The sequence below is a fragment of the Anastrepha ludens genome, chromosome 2 (genome assembly GCF_028408465.1).
Source record: "Anastrepha ludens isolate Willacy chromosome 2, idAnaLude1.1, whole genome shotgun sequence".
NCBI lineage: Eukaryota > Metazoa > Arthropoda > Insecta > Diptera > Tephritidae > Anastrepha > Anastrepha ludens.
The window spans coordinates 36172553-36195484 of record NC_071498.1 but is presented as its reverse complement, the minus strand read 5'-3'; the positions used below and the strand labels follow the sequence as shown (position 1 = coordinate 36195484).

Genomic DNA, 22932 nt, shown 5'->3' with positions numbered 1-22932 from the left:
TTTTTCTATTCACTGAGCTTATACAGTATATCGTAGTTTGAAGGCACGAAATTCGACATTTTTAAGAGCGACAAAAATGCATTGTTGTCTGAAACGTAACAAACAATGAACTGAATATTGTTGACAGATGACAGACGAAAAAAACAAGACATTTGGGAAGGTTTAAAAATACTCCTAGCGACTATGGACTAATAGCTGAAAGTCTCATTTTATAGGTATATATTTTTTTGGAACTTATTATTATACAAAAAAACTGAGAAAGTGCTTAAATTCATCGGAAGCCTCCAATTATAGGCTCGCTACCAAACTCCATAGACGACCTCAGAGATCGTAGTGCACTATGGCCCAATAAAACTAACTGATTAGCTCAAATGAAAGATAGCATAGGACTTGCCCTAACAGCCAAAGGCTTGATAAACGTAATGAAAAGCTTCTAAAAAAGAGCACATTTAGCCGCTTAGACCAGTTGCTGCAACAAATCCTCTTGGACTAAAATAAATTATGCTAGTACACAAATACTATATACCTATGGAAGACTTTTTTCCAATTTCAAGCGTTTATTAACCAAAAATGGTTACAAATTTAATCTTCAAAATAATAGCCATCGCTAGCGACACATTTTTTCCATCTCTCAGGCAATTTGTGGATGCCGTGCCAAAAAAATTGTCCGTCTTTGGCCGCAAACCAATCATCGAGCCATTTTTTAGCTTCTTCCTGAGAATTGAAGCGCTGCTCGCAAAGTGCGGGGCCCATCAATGCAAACAAATGATAATCGGAAGGCGCCAAGTCTGGTGAGTAAGCCGCATCCACCAGCGGTTCCCAATCGTACGTCTCCACCAACTCCCGGGTCGCTCTTGTTCGATGTGGCGGTGCATTGTCACATTGGCAGTTCATGCGGCACCCATCTTCCGACCTCTAAAATCATGCCCATGTCTCTCAAACGTTTGGAAATGGTTTTTTGGGTCACTCCCAACTGCTCTACCATCATTTATTGCGTTTGACCATCATCTTCATCCAACAATGCTTGCAATTCGGCGTCCTCAAACTTTTTCGGTGGCCTGCCACGGTCCTCGTTCTCCACGCTAAAATAAACCACTTTGGAATTTTTCAAATCACCTGAGGTACTGTGCTCTACTTAGAGCATGTCTACCATAAGCTTCTATAAGCATTTGATGAGCTTGATAAGCGTTTTTCTCCAATAGATAACAGAAAATCAACGATGTCCGCAAATCATAGTTTGAAGGCACGAAATTCGACATTTTTAAGAGCGACAAAAATGCATTGTTGTCTGAAACGTAACAAACAATGAACTGAATATTGTTGACAGATGACAGACGAAAAAAACAAGGCATTTGGGAAGGTTTAAAAATACTCCTAGCGACTATGGACTAATAGCTGAAAGTCTCATTTCATAGGTATATATTTTTTTGGAACCTTCCTAACAAAATGTTTATATAGTAATTTTATAAGTGAGCGCTATTGCCTTATCTGTTGTTTTTCTTTTCAATAACTGCAAAAATACGTAAAAAATAGATTGGAAAAATAAAATAAAACGTTTTCCGCGACCCCAAATCAGGCAAGAAACACAAAAACATTTTATCGTGTAAATAGCCAAATGAACGACAAATGAAAAAAGTGTTGTTTTTTTTCCACAATAACTACATCAATGCTATAATCAAGCCATTGTCAATTTTTATCATTATCAAATTATTTACATCAAATTAACTATAACTCTAACTTTATTAAACCGAAAATTAGTCAGTACAATTGGCGAAAATCAATCAAAAAAAAATTTAATATTTAACAAATGGTAATTATTGTAACTATAACTTTTTCATTTATTCTTTAATAAAACTTATAATTTTTTCCATTTAAAGGCTATTTAAATGTAATGAAAATAAATATCAGCTCATTACCATTTCAATTAATTTGCAGTTCTCACTTTTTATGCTACTCTCATATATTCTCTTCAATTAGGTAATAATTTCGATGCTCATAAATTTTACGGAGTTACTAATTGCTCATTGTTTTGTTTGTAAATTTATTTATGCATTTTACTGCAATTAACATAAATGAACAGCATTGTCATATTGAACTGATTGTAATCAAACAAATCTCCATAATTGAAGTAAAAGCATAAAAAGCTGGAAACTTTACAAATGCACATTCTACATATAGATACGAACGGTTGCGATCAAAAAAATAGCACTTCACAGGTGACACCACTTTGAAAAATAATATTTCGAAAATTATTGAAGTTACCAATAATTTTTTTTTTTTTTTTTGTATAAACTCGATAGTACACCGAGCGACCAGGGGACAAATAAAGTGCGTTTCCCTTTTAAATTCATCGCTCCGACGTTAAGATCTTTTTAAAGGGGTTTTAAAGATTCAAGGAAATGATTAGTTCAGAAATTTTTAAAAACGTTCAGCGGGATATATAAGTAGATTAGTAATATAAGAATCAAATAAAAGAGAAAAATTTCTAGAATTGAAAAAATTCACATGGCTTTTTAAAATTGTATCCTTGAATATCCTTCAAAATGTCCGATATTTATTTTTGTAGTTATACAATTAGTTAATTATACATTTCAGTTAAAACATTCAAACTATCGGCCAAATGGCCGCGGCGACCTCGGCGGCACACCTTCATCCGATGATTCAAATTTTCGATGACGCTGAGGCATAATTGAGGTTCTATGCCGTTAATGTGCCGAATTATCTCATCCTTTAGCTCTTGAATTGTTGCTGGCTTATCGACGTACACCTTTTTTTCAAAGAAGTCCAACGGTGTCAAATCACATGACCTTGGGGGCCAATTGACATCGCCGCGACGTGAGATTATTTGGTCATCAAATTTTTCGCGAAAAAGAGCCATTGCTTCGTTAGCTGTGTGACAAGTGGCACCGTCCTGTTAAAACCACATATCGTCCATATCCATATCTTCCAATTCGGGCTATAAAAAGTTCGTGATCATCTAACGATAGCGAACACTACTCACAGTAAATGCCTGACCGGTCTAATTTTGGAATAAATACGGCCCAATGATGTCGCCGGCCCATAAACCGCACCAAACAGTCACTCTTTGTGGGTGCATTGGTTTTTCGGCAATCACTCTTTGATTATCACTCGCCCAAATCCGGCAATTCTGCTTATTGACGAATCCACTGAGGTGAAAATGTGCCTCCTCACTGAAGATGCTTTTCTTCGAAAATTGGTCATTGACGACGCTTGAAATGGTCAAGAGGTTTTAGTTCTTGAGTCAATTGCACCTTGTAAGCGTGTAAGTGCAAGTCTTTATGCATAATTTTCATCAACGACGAGCGTGAGAGGTGCAACTGTTGGGCACGACGACGAGTTAAGGTGGACGGCTCTTCAACCACACTATCGCGAACAGAAGCAATATTGGCTGCAGTACGAGCTGTACGAGCATGCACTGGTGTTTTCACATCTCCTATAGACCCGTTTTGCTCAAACTTTTGCACAATTTTTCCGATAGTAGCACCATTGGACGGTTAAATTGGCCGAAAAAATCACGAAGTGCGCGATATGCATTTTGATTTGAACGCCCGTTTTCATAATAACTTTAACGCATTGCTCGATTGTGTATCTTTCTATGATTCAAATTGAGTTAATCTGAGATTGAAAAATGTCAAATGAAATGCAGAAAAAAACTTGACGTTTAGGTGTGGTTCACATTCAACATCGGCCTTTAAAATTTAACCACCCTTTATTTTTTTTCATAAATATCGGAAATTTTCAACGATATTCAAAGATAAACTTTTAATACTGTGGGCAAAAAGTAAGGTCAATTTATTTGTCAAACTTCGCGGGATTAAAATTTCGCTCTAGTTATTTTTTCATGAGTTGGCAGCACTGTTAATAACATCTGAGCCAACTTTCATGTGAATGTCATTATCAGTAATATATTTACGCTTGTGTTTACCAAACGACCAAGGGTGCATTTTTCGATTTTTACAATGTCTGATTTGGTTGAGCAGAGAAGTGCCATCAAATTTTGTTTGCGGAATGAAATTTCGGCTGCGGAAACGTTTAGCATGTTGCAGAAGGCATTTAGTGATTCGACCATGTTGCAGAAAAATGTTTATAAGTGGTGTAAAGTCTTCAAAGAGGGTCGAGAACGTGTTGACGACTTGGAGCGTTGCGGACGACCATCTGTTGACGATGACCAACACGCCAATAAAGTGAAGGAGTTAGAGCTGTTAAAGACCTTACTGATATGATCGGAATATCAGAAGGATCTGTGAAAACCATTTTGAAAGACCATTTGGGCCTACGAAAAGTCAAATCTCGTTTGGTACCGAAAACTCTCAATTTCTTGGAAAAAAGTCGTCGCGTTGATGTGTGTGAAACAATGCTTTCAGACTATCAGGACAAGCTCAAATTCATCATTACGGGAGATGAGACTTGGATTTATGCTTACGACCTTGAAACAACCGACCAATCAGGCGAATATCGTGCTAAAGGCGAGGCCAGACCGAAAAGAGCACGTCAAAGTCGTTCAAAAATAAAGGTCATGATGACAGTTTTTTTCGATTTTCGTGGTGTGGTGCACTATGAATTCCTTCCACCTGGCCAAACTGTTAATAAGGAATATTATTTGAGCGTTATGCGTCGTTTACGTGAAGAAATTCGTCTAAAAAGTCCAGAATTAAGGGCCAACAACTCTTGGTTTTTACATCACGATAATGCACCGTCTCACATTGCACTCGTTCTTCGTGACCATTTCGCCAAAAGTTCCACGCATATCGTTCCGCAACCACCGTATTCGCCTGATTTGGCTCCGTGTGACTTTTGGCGATTCCCAAAACTCAAGAGACCACTCCGGAGAACGCGTTTCGAGACGATTGAGGAGATAAAAGCTGAATCGAAGAAGGTGCTGATGGCTATACCGGAAATGGACTATTTGGCATGCTTCGGGGATTGGAAAACTCGTTGGCATAAGTGTATTTCATCGAGAGGGGATCATATTGAAGAGGATGAAATTGATTTACAAGAATAAATAAAGATTTTTCATTTTACAACCAAATTCACCTTACTTTTTGCCCTGTTATGTAAGAGAGCATTTCCAATAAATATTTGTCCCTCCACACTAAAGGATTTAATGTAGTTAAAGAGTTCATGACACTGTTTCACAAGTTCTTTCAATAGTCGCAGTGCCCAAAATTGTTCTGCACTCCCTCTTTGATATCAAATAATACCCAACAACTTTCAATTGTATTCAAATAAGCTGATTATGCAGGTCATTCCATCAAATTTCCAAATTGGCAAATGTATTGTAACTAATTTCACGTTTACTCCTGATGTTTGTCTATCCGCTTTTAATAATTGAGCTCAAGTTGATTTGGGGTTGCTCAAGTTCCAGCAATGTAATGGGGATTCAAAGATTTCAGAATAAAGTGGCAAGGTGCGCCGTAAATGCTCCTTGGTATAACGACCTTGAACGCGATCTTGGCATCAAATCAGGCGTCGCCACAATACAAAAGTATGCTAGGTCACAGATGGATAGACTTCAACAGCATATCAACAGCGAAGCTTCGGTACTGTCTGACCTAAGCAATTGGAAGACAGGCTTAAAAGAAAGAAGTCCCCATAATCTCGTGAAGTAAACCACATCTCTGCAATAGAGTACCAAAGCTTTTAATTAATATAACATTGTGGACATCGATTCGTTTGGAGTTGTTTTAGGTAGGAATGCAGGAAATTTTATATTTGGGATGTTGCAAAATAAGTGCTTGAAATATACTTCAAAATATTTGTATTCATTCAAGTAAAATTTGAAAAACTCATTTTTACAACTTTTCACTCCCTTTTTTGTAATAAACAGCACTTTTCTGAGAGATTTTAATCTATGTTCGATTCTTTTTAAGTTCTGGTGCTGGCTTACGAACAGAAATGACGTCAGTCTGGAGATCAAACGAAGGATAACTCTTGCCAACAGGTGTTACTTTGGACTTAGTAGACAATTGAGAAGTAGAGCTTTCTCTCGAAGGACCAAACTGGTACTCAACAAACAGGCACTCATCATTCCCGAATCCTGCTATATGGCGCAGAAGCATGGACGATGACAACAGCAGATGAAAAAGTTTTGGGAGCCTTCGAGAGAAAACTTCTACGTAAGATCTTTGGCCCCCTCCGCTTTAGTGAGGAGTATCGCTTACGATGGAACAACGCGCTATATGAGCTATAAAGGGGCATCTGCATAGTTAAGCGTATAAAAATACACCGGCTACGATGGCTTGATCATATCACCCGTATGAAAGAAGACGCTCCAGCACGACACGGTACCCCAAAAAGGAAGGCGTGGAAGAGGAAGATCGCATAGCCGTTGGAAGGACTAAGCGCTTCAAGTGAAGGACCTTACTTCACTCGAGATTTCCAACTGGCACCAACGAGCGCAGGATAGATTTTGAATTAGGCCAAAACCGACACACGGTTGTAGCTCCGCGTGATTAATTGCTGGTTTATGAGGTAAAAACCCATTGTTGACATGCAATTTAAGGGTTACACATTTTTTTAATTTTTGTTTTTTGTTTGACGAAATTAGCCCTTTTTTGAAGAAAACATTCCTTCATGGATAGCATAATATGCACCGCCATTTCTGGAGAAGCAAGCCAATAAATAATTTTCCAGCATTTTTATATGGGGAAAATGCATTTTCTGCGTCAGAAAAAAATTTTTGAAAAATCAACGGGATTTTTTAGTCACTTAATACTAGCACTTTTTGTACCAAAACATATGGAGTATAAAACTAGATACCCAAAAATAAATATTATTTGAAAAGTATTGAAAGCGACATCTATTACCTAGTAAAGGAATCAAAATTGATATGCCCTTTCAATATTTAATCATTCATTTAGACACACAAGCAATATTATTTTGATCTGTCATTCATTCTCTGTTTATTGGCCATTTGAAATTGTGTCAATGCATTGTTTTTTTTTTAGCAATGGAAAGAACCAAATATCGCGCTTATTTTCGCGCAAAAATCTATGAAATAAAAAGCATCGTTAGCATTTTTCGTGAATTTATAAGTAGGAGACTGCACCACATGTAGAAGAATTGTGTAATAAACTCTAACCAATCAGGTTAAATAAAAATATCTCTTATGTAGCTTAACATTATCAAAGAGAGGTGCTATTATTTTGAACCCAACTGTGCATATACTGTGCATATTTTTATTGTACAGTGGGTTCTGTTTTTATGCGGCTTTTTTTTATGCGGTTTTGAAATAGTGCGGTTTTTTTTTTAAATTACAAAATGCATGTCGACCTATCGGGAATTGTACATATAAACAAGATTCTAAACCAGCTAAGCAAAAACTCATCATAGATTACATCAGAAATGCTAACCCTACAAGTATGGAAGATATATAAAGATATAATTTTCAAAGATAATATACAATATTTTGTTTATGCGATTTTATTTAATTATTTCAGATTCATGCGGTCTATGGAACGTATCTATAGTAATAATATGGGACTAGTGCCCTTTTTTATGCGATTATTTCAGATTTATGCGGTTTTACCATTTGAAACGTATCTATAGTTTTACTATAGAACTAGTAGCTTTTTTTATGCTGTTTTTTTTATGCTGTTTCTTGCGGAACGTATCTACCGCATAAAAACAGAACCTACTGTATTTCTAGTTAAATGCAATAAATTGCATTGTTTACAAAAATCTCATATAAAATATTATGTGACTAGATAAAATATTATTAAACATGTTATGCGACAAATACATGCAGAAAACACAATTACTACGGAAAACATATTCACACTCTTGCATACAAATAAACATTGCAGAATTTGCATAGCAAACACCACAAGTCACGCATACGCCCTGGCGGCATGTCAAACAAACGTAACTTTTTATTTGCTCAAGTTCTTGACAACTTTTTGCGGTTGGTATTTTCTACGCGGTTGTTTTGTTTTTTTCTTTTTGTTTTGACACTAAACTAAATGGTTGTTGACTTGATCTATGTGCACTACATGTCGCTTGCATTTAGTACAACCAATAAGCAAAACATTAAGTGCGAGCCTATATTATATGTATGTATTAGTTCGTCTGCCACACAAATGTTGTGAATATACAGATATAAATAAAAATAAAAAGTATATAAGCAGTTATTGGGTGTGTTTGAAGATTTACCGAAGGCATAGTGGATGAATAGATAAATACATAGATAGATATAGAGATTTAAGACTAAATGGAGAGAGAATGGATGTGATTAGAAGTGTTCTTAGTTTTTGTGAAAGCCTCCAGTTAGTTGTTAGGCGAATATACAACAGTTGTTATGTCAAGCCCCCAAGTAAAGCGATGTCAAGAAACAATATCTGGGCTTAGCCAGTGTTACACAAAGGCCCATGATGTGCCATTCCACTGCAACACTCATCTCCATACAGTAGAGAAATTTCTCAATCACCTAATATATTCTGTTGGAAAATCTGATATGTAGTTGCCTATATTTTGCCTGTTTAAACAGCACTGCTCGTTGTCCAGTACGCCAAATGTTTGCCAATAAGCCAAGGGGAGTTGGTTAAAAAATCAAGTAGATTAGGCTGCCGATTTTGAAATTTATTAAGGCAGAACAACATCAATATTGGTATTTTTTGGCAGATATTTTACAATATTGCCGCTATTGGAAAAATTTCAGGAAAACGGAATGTATGAGACTGGGACGACAATGGACAATCGTATAAAATATTTAAGTTAGCCAAAGACAATAAGATTAATAAAGGAGATATGGGGAGTTCTGTCGCTCTGCAGACAAAGTCTGTTTTATTGGCATCAACCAAATTTGGTTGTAGCCCCGTGAACGCCGTTGATCTTTGTGAAAAAGGAGAAAATATTGCTTGGATATATTTCCTAATTAGTCATCGGGAAGTCGAAAAACTATCAAAACATGTGCACGATTTGTTCAGATTTCGATTTGCGCGAGCTGATGCTTTGAAGCTACTCAAACTATTAATAATGAAAAGTGATGCTCTGGATCTGAATCGGTCAGAGCTACTGATGTTTCATATTGTATTGGACTGTTTTAGCTAGGAAAATAAATTTTATCAGGCAATAATTTAAAAAAGGTAATGTAGTACTTAAAAAGTTATGATATGTGGTGTTTTTTTAATGAGGTTAGACCGAGATGCATCAAATAAAGAGTCTTGAGGGGCTACCCAAAAATCCAAAAAGACATAAGTATTTGATACTTACTGTATTAGGGCATATTTTAAGCAATTATAAGAAGTCGATATTTTCAAATTACTACTCAGGGGTAATGCTAGATAGGAAACTGACCGGGAAGATGCACGTCGAGCAGAAGGTCCCTCAAGACCTAAAAGTCTTCTGGCAGTGTAAGAGAACCTTTGGCAAGACATGGGATCTTAGACCAGCGATAGTACACTGGTTGTATATCACCCTGATTGCATACGCCTCTGTAGTAAGGCTACTATGATTAATTCTAGAGTAAAACCCCTAAACGACATCTGGCGATGCCCTTAATGTCTGGATCTTCAAATTCGAAAGGAAGCGATGACGGCGGCCCAGGCTGAAGCTAAACGGAGTCTGGGGAATCGAAGAAAACACTGACCACTGTCAGATGGGCCACCAGTTGTCGGCAGATCAATAATTAAGTCCAGAGAACCTATTAACAAGATTTTAGCACACCGACAGATCACCGACGGAAGCCTATGCCATTTTGAATGTAGCATACTGGCTGATGGAGAAAAATATGGCGGGGTAGTAGTATCGAAATTTGTAGTAAGAGTCAAACTGCACTAAAAGCCCTTACTAACCCACGCTGCTCTTCGAAATAGTCGGTGAAAGTAACTGAATAGCGTTGCAAAACACAACAAAGTTTGTCTTATTTGGGTGCCTGAACATTGTGGAAATTACAGGGAACGAGTTTACTGATGAGCTGGCTAATGAAGACTCGCTACCCATAGAAGACGTTGGTCTGAGTTGGGCTACTGCAGAGTAGCCAGGAAATTACAGGGAACGAGTTTACTGATGAGCTGGCTAATGAAGGCTCACCCTCAACCCTTTCTAGATGTCAATTCTACATCGATTCAACTATGGATTGAAGGCTGCTTGAGGCTTACCCATAGATGACGTTGGTCTGAGTTGGACTCCAACAGAGTAGCCAAGTGCTTTGTGAAAGAACCAAACAGGAAACTAGCGACCTTTCCCCTAAAACTTAGTAGGAAAGACCTGAGAGTATTGGTGAGTGTAATCACAGGGCACAACGCCTGTGGTCAGCAAATGGGTACCATGGGAATCATTGACGATCCAATATGGCTATCCTGCCGTGAGAATGAGGATACTGCAGAGCATCATCTCTGTAGCTGTCCGGCGTTTTCTAGAATCAGACTTAGGCTATTGAGATGCGATGCTCCGAAATTGGATAAAGTTCATATTCTTCTTCTTTCGGACCACTTAAGATTCACCAATGAATCCAAAAGATGCGCGGAAGAGTGACCTCAAACCAATTTTTTAGTCTTACCATCCATGTATAGTAATACATATTCTGCCTGTCCATTCTATCCGCGAGTAGTACAATGGTATTCCTGACCCAGTGCTTGGACTGGTCCAACCCCACACTAACTAAAGAAAATCTAAAGGGGTAGTCTAAACCATTAAAAGTGGTAGTCTACTCCCACATGGTACGAAGAAATCACTGAGTAGAGAAGTGATAGCTTCTGGCACATCGTCGTCAATTATCTTTTGAGTTTTTCTACAAACTTGATAATAAAAGCAAGCAATTTCTAACTACCTTTCCGCAAGCAAAAACTTATTTTGCTGTAAATACCTTGTTTTTGCTGATACTGCTACTTTTCCACAAATATCCTTATTCGCTTTCATTGGCGCTTTAACTGGTATGAAAAGCATATCAATAAAGTTGATTAATTTTTCTCAACTTCTCGTTATCAGGTGTTATCTAATTATAGTGTTTACGTGGCATCGCCGCAGTGCATAATAAAGGAACCAGTTGATATCAGCTAATCTGAAATATCTTTTGTTTCTATGCGTTATTTCTGGGAAATTTTAAATAAAACACAAACAATAGGAAAACGATGCAAAATCTCAATCAAGCTCAGGGTGATTTACGAACAGTCCAAAACATTCAAAACATGTCACAAAAGAGCAGATTACAAACAGACTTCGAAGTATTAGTTACTTATACAGAAGGTTTAATGCTTTTTTGCAACTGTATGACAATTTATGAGGCAACACTAAAGCGCGCTAATAAAACCGTGTGAAAAACAAATAGTAAAAATTAACAAAAACGGTCATACATTTCAGCTTGTTAATTACACGCTAAAGTACTTGAGGCGTAAATTTATTTTACTTTGTTTTTGTTGGTACCGTTGTTTTTATGCATGCTGTATACTTTCTCTCGCTACTTTAGCACCACATTTGTACTCAGTACAGTGTCCGCCCCACAATAAATGCAATTCCAGTTGTCATGTACATATATATAATTAGCGCACAGCAAATCCCCCAAAGCTCAGCTGAAGACGCCAAACACAGACGACATATTTTAATTCCTAATAAGCTTTGAACGTGAAAGCACTCGAGCATTAAGTGCGCTCAGCCCAAGGCTGTCAGATATACTCGTATATACATACATATATGTATATAGAAACCGCTATAGAACAGTTACAAAAACAATAAGAATTACATAAACTAAAAGTGTTTGCATATTGGGAAAAAATCTCCAAAAAACACACATACAAAATTGCGTTTTGAGCTTCAAATCTCTATTGTCTTTTTGCGCGTCTTAGCTGCCAGATAGCTTCCTCTACAACAGCCATAAATATCACATGTAATAACAAGCGCGTGCACATAAATTACAAATTAACATACTTAATGTAATTACTAGCCTCACAATTTTCGCGCATATTTACACACTAAGCTCGCACATTCGCTTGCCAGCAGCTCCATCATCAATACCAATACAAATGCAGTCATTCGCAGGATTCAGTGCTGTCCGCCATTACTGGGTAATATGTTGCCTAATAATACTGTTTGCTTTGTTGTTGTACATCTTGACCAACAGCAATGACAACGTTAACAACAAGAACAATAATACAAATGCGCCACGTAACGGCGGTTTTCGAACGCAAATTTGCAATAAATTAAATGAAAATCCCAACAGTCAACAGGAAGTGTCTCAGTCTAAGCTAAAGCACCTCAACCCAAGTGTTGATGGCATCGTTGGTGTCGGTGGTTCACTAGCCGACCACAACAATTTGCCCAAGTCACGCATAGCTGCCGAACGCGGCTGTGGAACAACAAATTGCATGCCAGCAAATAGTAGACACCAAGTGGACCACAAGAGCGCTAACAGTAGTGAAGGAAATAGAGATAGCAGGAAGGAGATAGATATAGCTTTGAGGCGGGTAAATAGTAAGGAACACAACAGTGATAATATTTATAATGGACCTAATAGAAGTGAAATTAAAAGTAAAACAGATATCAATAATGCATTCAAAGGAACCGCTGTGGAGCAATTGCTGAAAAGAAGATCCAAAAGAATTATTATTTTCAGCGGCGGAGGTGTAACGAAGGTATGTGTATTTAAAACTCTTATTCATTTAGATACAAATTAATATGATATTTCAATATTCTTCTTCTACCTTATATATCATCTAATCATCGCTCAATTCCAGCAGAAGTTCAAATAATTTCTTTATACTGGTTTAATTTATTGAATTAAAGGGCTGCAATGCACTGTCGACTGGTAGAGTATTGCTACCAGGTCACTGTTATGAGGGTACTGATAACAGAGATCAGAAATTATTATTTCATATTTTTCAGATATTTCGCCCTACATACTATTTTCCAATTCTTTTTGAGTGAACTTATATATTCAATACAGATATACCGTCAAACATCAAACCACGTTTCTTGGCTCTCGAAAATCGCTTTAATATTCATAGTCCTTATCCATAGTCCTCACTAGGAGAATCGGTGCTCAGGAGATTGGTAAGTAGAGGTACACCGCAAGGTGGAGTCCTCTCACCGTTTCTATGGAACGCAGTTGTAAATAAACTTCTATTAATATTGGAATCGGTGGGCTGTAAGGTGATAGCTTACAGCGAGGACGTTGTTATTGCTGTCTCTGGTAAATTTGTATCTATATTAAGATACCTAATACAAAATGCTCAAGATATACTTTCTAGGTGGGCAGGAAAGTGTGGTCGAGGAGTCAACCCACACAAAACACAACTCATATTGTTCACTAGGAAACACAGAATCCCTCAGCTAAGTCCAATTCTGCTCAAAGGGGAAGCTCTTGTGATTTCGGAAGAAACCAAGTACTTGGGACTAAACATAGATAGGAAACTGACTTGGAAGTCAAACATCTTAGAAAGAGTCACGAAAGCGAACCTAGCTTTTTATGCCTGTATGAGAGCTTTAGGGATTTAAATCTAAGGTTGCTCATTGGCTTTACACTGCTGTCGTCAGACCCATTCTTCTATATGGAAATGTTGTCTGGTGGTGTGCTATGCAGAAAAAAACCTGTTCTAATTTATTGAATAAGGTGCAGAGATCATCGGAATTAGCAGTATGTGGCGTCATGAAAACCACGCCATCCATGGCTTTGGACATCATGCTACATCTGTCACCCCTAGATCTCTTCTGCAAATACTCAGCGACCTGCTCCGCTTTAAGGCTCAAAGCGAGCTCACAATGGAAAACAATCACACATGAACATTCAACCATTTTAGACTCCTACACGGATATACCCAGTGACTGTGATTATCACTTCGAAAGGAGTTTCCTAATGAAAATCCCTTCTAGACTGGAATGGCTTGAAGAAGATCCAACATCCAACACTCCCGTTAAGATCTAGACGGGCGGATCCAAAATGGACACCGGTGTAGGATCAGGGTTATTTTGCGAATAGCTTTCTATTAGTGAATCCTTTAAGCTTTAAAGACAAACAGAATATCATTAACGGATATCTGCATTCTATCAGACAGCCAAGCTGCCCTACGAGCCCTGGATGCATTCCAAACAACAACAAGAAGTGTCTTACGTTGTCGCCAATCTCTAAATGAGATGGCCAAGCAATATCGTATAATCTAATGCTGGATCCCAGGCCACAGAGATATACCAGGGAACTGTAGGGCAGACCAACTTGCAAGAGAAGGTACCTGTATGCCAGACATAAGTAATTTTATGGAGATACCTCTCGCAACTTGTAAGCTTCTCATTAAGGACGCACTAATCAATTCTGCAAATCAAAGATGGATTAGCGCTAACACCTGTGAAATTGCTAGGCAAACATGGCCAAGGCTAAACTTACGTCTGTCCAAGAGTATTATAAAACTGAGTAGACTTCAAATCAGGACCTTAGAAATCATGCAAGGAGATTAGGCGTTTACACGCATGATTTCTGTCGTAGCTGCAGAAATGAGGAGGAATTGGAAACAATTCAACACCTTTTTTGCATATGCCCGGCTTTAGCCAGAAGCAGGAACCGATTTTTAAAATCCTACTTCTTAACGAATATATAATCTATACACTTTAGGTATCAACAACCTTTTACGCTTTGTCAAAAGCTCAGGATGGTTCAATATGGAGAGAGAAATATAGCCCAGCCCCCGCGGGTCACAACGGGCCCATTTCGTGGCCTAAGTGGCATCGTTGTCTCAATGTGCGATGCGGCTGCCAAACCTATTCTACCTAACCTATTCATAGTCCTCTAGCTTTCGCTTTAATCAGCATTACCCAGAGCGAGAAAGAATTATATCCCTAGCTTTAATGTTTTCATGCCTCAAAATCAGAAATTTTCGGATGGATGAAAAGTATTCACATCCCTCCTTCTTGCTCAACTTATCTTTAACACAACTGTCCTGTTAATTACCGTTTTCTTTTCTCTTTCAGTTAGTCGTAGGCGTGTCATTCCCAATCGCTCTCGCCGATAAACAACGCTCCCTCGGACACTATTACAATCTGCAAGTCCAATATCCACAAATTACGACGCCCTTATACTGGTGGAACTATTTTAACTCCAGCGCTTTTGCAGCGCGTCATCAACAGAGGCGACAAATCAACGATCCAAGAGAGAAGCTTCATCAACGCCTAAAGCAAGATGTGAGCCGCCAGTTCATTTATGCAGCGATCGAACAGATTTATGAGCGGTACTATCAGTGTTACCTCAAATAATAAAAATTATATGTATCATTTTTTAACTTTTAAGACATGGAATACCAGGGGAGTCATGTCTATTGCAGGCCATTTGTCAAGTCTCTCAATTGCCTTTTCATATACCGCGAATTTGGCAAAATAATTTAGGACACTTGTGGCATGCGCTTTTGAATGCAATATTGATGTACGTAACTGCCTATTTACAAATATTAATACTTGTAAATATTGCATTTCTTACTACTTGAACAGTCCCACTGTACCCAATGTGGCTATGAAATATTTGCATGCCAGCCAAGCAGGACGTTTCGGCGTTGATTGCGAGCAAGCATTTAGGGAATGTCCGCAGAGAGTAAACGAGTGGCTTAGACATGTGGCGCATTTGGAGTGAGAGGAGAAGTGGTGTAATGAATGGTACACCAAGCTGACCAAAACTGAACTGTTATTAATTAAAGCAGAACCAATCTTACGCACTTAGAAAAATTTGCTAATTATGCTGAGACATTATTCACGTAAAATGTATGTATTTAAAAAATATTCTATGCATTTCAGTTTTCATAGGTTGATCTGGTAATTGTAGAACTCACACAAAAAAATTCTAGCACTATACTATACATACATACATACTTGGATTAACTATGTCAGTTTGCTGGCGGGTATACATTCAATAGCAATAGCAATAGCACAAATCAAATAAAATCGAATAAAATCAAATAAAATCAAGTAAAATCAAATAAATCCAAGTAAAATCAAATAAAATCAAGGAAAATCAAATAAAATCAAGTAAAATAAAATCAAATCAAATAAAATCAAGTAAAATTAAATAAAATCAAATAAAATCTCCACCTCTTCTTTTACCTGCAGCAGGGGAAGTAGTCCTTAGATATGCCTGATGATACTATGAGCCACTGTACTAATGGAAGATTGATGAGGAACCTAGTTTTGTATACATTTATGGCCTAGAATATATCTGTCTAGTTGCCTCACAAATTAGCTCCGTGGTCCTTCTAATGTGGGCTGGCGCAATATAGACCGTCCAGTGAAAATACCCTAGAAGACTAATAACATTTAGTTTACTATACACTTTTAAGTACACTTAAATATTTTACTTTTTACCAAGCGCACTTTCAAATATCTATCAAGAGATATGTCAAAATTTTTATTTCTTCTCAAAAACTTCATGGAGTAACTTATTTTTTCGGTGTAAAATTTCTTTGACAAAAAATTTAAAAAACAAACATAACTTTCGGTTTCGTAAAAATTCCAAATTATTTTTATCTAAAATGTTCTCATCGGCCTTAATTGGGCGATCACTAAGTTGCTCTGCTCCACGTCTTTTGCCAAAATCTCTACTGCTTGCAGTGCCCCCAACTGCCACGGCGCCATATGCAGATCGTTTTTCGTCTTCTCGAGCGCAGTGTGCGCAGAATGTTTCCAGTAAAAAGAAGGAAATAAAGGAAGAAAAACCGAAATCAATGTGGCTGAATCCTGAATGTTGTTTAGATCCGTGCCCTGATCTGTTGCCGCGATACGATGAACTCTACTACAAGCCGTCGGATAAGTTCAAACGTGTATACACACAAACTTGGGTTGAGTGTCCAAAAGTGAAGACCGCAGTGAAGAAAATCTGTTGCTATAAAAATGTTATACCGCCACCTTTCAAACGTCGTAAGTTCAAGAGGCGAACAGCAGCAGATGAATGTAAGCCAAGACCAACAAATCTAATGCCTTGCAAGACAAGAAACTTAAAAACCTTATGCCCAAAACTTATAATGCCTGGGTGTAATGCAGCTCGCAGCTCAACGAAATGTAAACGAGAGACGTTAAAGGCTAAATGTCGTAAAATCTGTACACCATACCCAAGTTTCTCTGAATGCTCGAAGAAAAAGCCATGTCCATCGCGAGCGGTCGAGTGCCGGTGCCTAGATATACCATCCTTATGTGAAGTTTGGGAGGAATTACGACGCCGTGCGACATTCAAAAAGATCTGAGCAAGGAGAAAGAGAACCAATTGACCATCACAATATATTAGAATTATTGTCCCAATTTCGAACAAAAAATAATTATACTTCGTAAATTGAAAATAAATTTGATCCTGTATTACGCTGTATTCCTGTAAAATTAGAAAACAAAAAAAAAAAAAAAGTAAAAATTTTTCCCATACAAAATTTTAAATAAATTTTTAAAAATAATTGCATTAGCATTTATGGATGTCAAAAGGTAAATATGCACCTGGTGCGACACCCAACATCCGGCATTTATCAAACAGCCTCTGTGTCTGGAGCATCTATTCGCCAGTAGGCTGTGCGGCTACCGCAGGTTCAACTTGAATAAAGGCGCCCGATAAAGAAAGCTACTTTCAAAAAATAAAATAACCAAGAACTTGGCCTTACTCCTAAGTGCACACTTATGAGCCCTGCCCCTGTCACCCTATAAAAATTGTGCCTTCTGACTACAACGTCAAGGTGGTCCCTCAGTCGGAAATTTCAGCCTCCACAAGAAGTCTACGCAAACAAACTGAGACTGGTCGGCTTTGTTGGCACCACCTTCCAACACATTTCTAATGCACATTCTAAATGTACGTCCAACACAAGAATCTATCATAACCACGAACAGAGCGTTCTGCCGCGGTAAAAGGTATTGGTTTTCGATGATCGTGCAAAAAACTTGAAATGACTTCCAATAAGAAAAATGCATAAAAATATCATTAAAATTTAGGTGACTTCCCGAAAATTTCGAGACTGGAGCCATTTTATGTAAGAATAAAGACAACCTCGTATCCGTTGTCCAAAGAAGGCTCAAGTTATGGAGGAAATACTTCTCCTGCCTGCTCATCTACTCGATCCGCCAACTGTAGACGGGGTCAACATTACATTACCCGACTGATATGGTCCAATTTCCCTGTAGCCAACTTAATATGTAACCGTTTTAATATAGAAACAATGATCCAGATTTGCTTAAAATGATCATAACTGGTGATGAATAATGGATATATGTATGGTTATGACATCGAATCGCCCAATCGTCCCGCTTACCCAAGACCAAAAAAAGTACGCTAAGTTCGATCAAATGTCAAGGTTTTGCTCACTGTTTACTTCGATTACCAGGGCGCAGTGCATCAGAAGTTCTTACCACAAGGTCGTACGGTAAATAGGGAGTATTACCTTGAAGTTATGCGCCGTTTGCGTGAAGCAAACACTAATCGTTGTTTATGAGAGATTATTTGGCCAAAACCAACACCGTTATCATGCCTCATACACTGTATTCACCAGATTTGGCCCCCTGCGACAACTAAGAGGACATTTTCTTATTTAAATAAAACGTATTTAGTTCTTTGAACAGGCATCACCCAAAAGTAATAAAAATAAATATTCCCTTTAGTTGTAATTGGGGATCTTTGAATACTGGTGCCTGATGCTACTCATTGCTCTAGTGTGGATTTTAGAGGTGTTTGTATTCTCCCAACTTCGAAACACCCACCGTGCCATGGCAGCAGGGTTAAGTTACAGTGGTCAAATTGGGCTAGAATACCTATTTGACCCTTATATTTAAGCATAGCATGTTACTCAATTCAGGAACCTGTTGAAATCGTTAAAATTTATTACTAAGTCAAACATTCCGTGCGCTGCGTCAGCTTCAGTGGAGAGACTGATCTCTGGTTGAGTGGCTTCGTAAACAAGCAGAATTTCTATCAACGGGAGTTTCATCAGGTGTCTCTAAACTTGGAAAAAGTGACTAATTGATGTGCACTTTCGACCAGATTATCGGTCCTATATATATAGTGTCAAAAAGATGGCGCCACTTGACATACTGCGAAGATCAACGACTGGCCACCGATGACGTGTGACTTCACGTGCGACTTTGTTCTGTGCGTCTGCGTGAATTTCTCGTCAACATAATTCACATTATTTTCGAACTTGAGAAGCATTACAGCGAAAGTGTCATCCAATTGTAGTCTACAAAGATGCGCAGCCGCAGCGTGCATTTTTCCTAATTATATTCCATACATGATATCATCGAATAGACATGAAAATAAAGATAGAAATAAAGATAAAAACAGACATACAGTTTGTCTAATGGTAGGAAATTCAAACTTAGAGTTCCGTTATAAAAAAAAATTAAAATGCTGCTAAATAGGCGTATCCTTCTTGCAATACCCGAGGAACGACCGCTATTAGAAAAAATGATTGCTATCATTTGATGTTTCATGCATGGAGATTCGAACCTTGGCGCTTCGGTTACAGCGGCCGGGTGCAATGGTAATCGGAAGTTAAAAGCATTGACAACTTCCCCTGGCGAGGCCGAAACAAAATACTTCACCAAATCAAGATCAGGAGATCATTGATTTGTTTGGGATGAATCTGAACTTATCGTTGGGTTTAGCTCAAACATCTTAGGGAAAATTGGTGTTAATGTATCCAAAGACAAGATTTGTGGACGTTTACATGCAGAATACCGCAAATCCCGGATCACATGGAAAAACTGCCGCTCTCCTTATCACATATTGAAAAAAGATCTGCATATACATATTTGCTAGACATCCAATTAAGGTTCATATTAGAGTCTGCTTTTCCGTAAAAGAATTTGCCATTTATTTAAGTTTACCGCCAATTTGAAAGCCGTTTTAATGAATAAAATTTACCAAAACGCATCTTTGCCATCAACTGCGAAGATATTTGGAAGAAATATCCAACCTTGGTTCTTACAAGAATACAACGAGCCCAAGCAACGAAGCTAAAGGTACAGGTATGTAGAGCGGAAAAAGCAAAATGGTATTGAAATGTACATTGGCCTTCACAGTCGCCTGATGCCAAGTCTATTGAAAATGTTAGGGCAGCAATTAAGCGAAAGCTCGACGAAAAGAAAAACGAACGGTCAAACAGTTATCAAGGCAAGTTTAACTGATTTGGAGCCGACTACCTCTAAGACTTGGGCAGAAATTAATGCAATTTATAACTCGAAGGTATAAAGTACTTTTTCCGAAAACGACGGTTTGTTTGCATTTAAATTATTCGCCTACATTTTTTACTTTAAGCTTTCTTTTCGGTCTTCTTTGGTAAAAGTATAGCTTGAATATTAGGCAAAACGCCTTTTTTGGGAATTGGGAATATTTATGCTGCTACAACATCAACAACTTCATTTTTGTTCGTATTTTCATTTACATTTTGCAGGCATCCGGCAATCCAATATTGTTGTCGATTCCAGTGAATTGTTATTCTCGTTTAAAATTGAGAAGTTATGATGTTGATAAATGCATTTGCATTTAGTATTCATCGAAATATTTTGAATAGAACGTCCCTTTGGTATAACAATAGCCTATGTGCTCATAGGCTATTATTTTTTTATTGAATTTTTGGATTCTCCATCGTCGATTTTATATGTGGTCAAAATTTTGTCAAATTCTAGTTCCACAAAGTGGGTCAAAACGTCAGTCAAAAAAATATAGTATAAATATGTATTAAATTATTTTCCTCAAAAATCATGTAAACGCATATACGCTATTTTTACGTAAACTAAATTTTCTGTTTATTCAATAGAATATTAATGTACACTCACATACTCTATTTTAACTTTTAGGAAAAAAATCAATTTTGTCATGACACAAACACCTAAAATGACGTATAATGATATACGTTGTTGTTCAACAAATATTTTCAATTTGTTCATTTGTATGAATCTTATAGGCCGTTATATTCTCAGAACAATTAACATGTGTTTTAAAATTACAAAAAACAAAAGTAGCCTATGCAATGCTTACGTTGTTATATCATGTATGTAAATGCAATAGAAGTAATTTGTGCAATTTAGGATTTCAGTTCGTTGTTGAAATTCGCTCGTTCATACCTAATCATTTAGTCATTCATTCGTTCCCAATCATTCATTCAATCATGGATTTGTCAAGCTCTGGTGAGTATCTGCTATCTTAAATTGCAGGAAAGAATATTTAGGTATATTAATTGTCAACAGAATTTGCGACGGAATCAACAGGAGCCCTATGTGTGAAACTTGCTCCAAACTCTGTTGGATTATCTGTGGAACCAGTGGATTCAAATATATCGGAAAATGACGAAGAGGATGGAGAAGAGTTTTCAGCAGAATCGTCAGACTATTATATTCCAGAAACGGATGAAGAGGAGGATAATCTCGAGGGGAAAATTGAAAAATCGTCGGTAAAGCAACATGAAGTGCTCTGCGAAATCGCGGAAGAAAGCAATGATGAAAATGTAGAATTGACAGTAACACGAAAAAGAAAGGTGAGTTAATTAAAAAGTAATTTAAGAAGATGCCTCCTACAATTATGGATTTGTTGTATTCAATAGCGTAAGAGCCAGCTTTGGATGCAGAACAAAAGAAAGAGTGACAGGAGTCAAGGAAAGGCTTATGTTACAAAGAGTGGTTAAGTAATTAAGGAATGTTACCGAAGCCCGCTGATTGCAGCTGTCATCACAAATGCCCAGAACACTTCTCTGAAGAAGATCGTAAGAAAATCAAAGCAGACTATTGGAGTTTGGGCGATTACTGCAAGCAACGTCTATTCATTAGTAATAACATAAAAGTGGAAAAGTGCAAGAGGGCATTAACGAGAGAATCACGGCGGTCGAACACTCGAAAATACTTTCTAAATGACAAACAGGTCTGTAAAAAGTTCTTTTTAAATACTTTACACGTGTCAGACTGCGCGATATCTGTATTAACCAAAAAAAAGAATCCAAGAGAATTTGTTGACTTGAGGTGTAAACACGGAATGCAAAGAAAAGTAGACGCGGAGATAGCAACTCTTATTAAAAAGCACATAGAGTCATTTTCAGCAATAGAAAGCCACTATACTCGAGCAAAGTCCCAACGCCTTTATCTGAGCTCAAACCTAAAACCTAACTATTACAAAAATGTATAACTTATTTAAAGAACGCCACCCAGACCTCTCAGTTAAAGAACATATGTATCGCAACCTATTTTGTAATAATTACAATTATTCATTCCATCATCCAAAAAAGGACACATGCTCAACATGCGAAATGTTCAAAAATACAGAGGACAAGGCTTCAATACAGAAATCATATGATGAACACTTAGCAAATAAAGCCCAGGCAAGACTCCACAAAGATGCTGACAAGGAATTATCTAAAAATAAGCACCTTGTATTACAGTCGAAAGTTCGCCACATACAACAACACATTTTACGATTTAGCTAGTGGAGCTGGATATTGTTTCCTGTGGGATGAAAACCATGGTCACCGTGGGTCAGAGGAAATTGGAACCACTTTATTAAAAATGCTGAACAATTTACCCGAATCAGTAACGGATGTTATTCTGTATTCAGACTGCTGTGGAGGACAGAATAGAAGCAGATTAATTGCCACATTATTGCTTCATATGAATCATTCATTGCATTTTAATTCAATAACGATTAAATATCTTCAAAGTGGACACACACAAGCAGATTCCATGCATTCGGCTATAGAACGAGCTAAGATAAATATTTGTGTATATTCACCAGAAGAATGGCCAACTATACTTAGACTGGCAAGACGAAAAAATCCGTACGCTGTAGAAAGGTTTAACTACAGTGATATTATTGATCTCAAAACGGCGTTCTCAAAATTGAACCATAACTTGAAGAAAAATGTCAACAATAAATCGGTAAATTCTCTTAAAATTAAGGTTCTCCAAGTAATAAAAAGTGAAAAGAGACAGTTGTTATACAAGGAACAATGGAACGAAGGCTTCAAAGTGATTGATATAGATGGCTCGAGAATG

General features: G+C 37.5%; 3 protein-coding genes across 3 annotated transcripts; all 3 read left to right on the top strand.

Annotated features, from left to right (window-relative positions):
* Nucleotides 1-11631: 11631 nt before the first annotated feature.
* LOC128857188 (uncharacterized) lies at nucleotides 11632-15732 on the top strand. The gene is made up of 4 exons (XM_054092830.1): nucleotides 11632-12587; nucleotides 14914-15170; nucleotides 15230-15361; nucleotides 15427-15732. Exons 1-4 carry the CDS (start codon nucleotides 11979-11981, stop codon nucleotides 15563-15565), a joined length of 1137 nt encoding a protein of 378 aa, XP_053948805.1. The 5' UTR covers nucleotides 11632-11978; the 3' UTR covers nucleotides 15566-15732.
* A 598-nt stretch (nucleotides 15733-16330) lies between these two features.
* Nucleotides 16331-17274, top strand: LOC128857184 (uncharacterized). Its single transcript, XM_054092822.1, has one exon. The coding sequence runs from the start codon at nucleotides 16458-16460 to the stop codon at nucleotides 17163-17165; it is 708 nt and encodes a 235-aa protein (XP_053948797.1). The 5' UTR covers nucleotides 16331-16457; the 3' UTR covers nucleotides 17166-17274.
* A 3727-nt stretch (nucleotides 17275-21001) lies between these two features.
* LOC128857178 (uncharacterized) lies at nucleotides 21002-22009 on the top strand. Its single transcript, XM_054092809.1, has 3 exons — nucleotides 21002-21081; nucleotides 21142-21428; nucleotides 21495-22009. The coding sequence occupies exons 1-3, from the start codon at nucleotides 21063-21065 to the stop codon at nucleotides 21573-21575; spliced, it is 387 nt and encodes a 128-aa protein (XP_053948784.1). The 5' UTR covers nucleotides 21002-21062; the 3' UTR covers nucleotides 21576-22009.
* Nucleotides 22010-22932: the final 923 nt, after the last annotated feature.

Bases quoted from the DNA above. Each gene is read 5' to 3' on its own strand.
- LOC128857188 (XM_054092830.1), top strand. From the start codon at position 11,979: ATGCAGTCATTCGCAGGATTCAGTGCTGTCCGCCATTACTGGGTAATA. The intron at 12,588-14,913 runs GTATGTGTATTT...TTTCTCTTTCAG, and splicing joins GCGGCGGAGGTGTAACGAAG to TTAGTCGTAGGCGTGTCATT. The intron at 15,362-15,426 runs GTACGTAACTGC...CTACTTGAACAG, and splicing joins CTTTTGAATGCAATATTGAT to TCCCACTGTACCCAATGTGG.
- LOC128857184 (XM_054092822.1), top strand. From the start codon at position 16,458: ATGTTCTCATCGGCCTTAATTGGGCGATCACTAAGTTGCTCTGCTCCA.
- LOC128857178 (XM_054092809.1), top strand. The intron at 21,429-21,494 runs GTGAGTTAATTA...TGTATTCAATAG, and splicing joins CAGTAACACGAAAAAGAAAG to CGTAAGAGCCAGCTTTGGAT.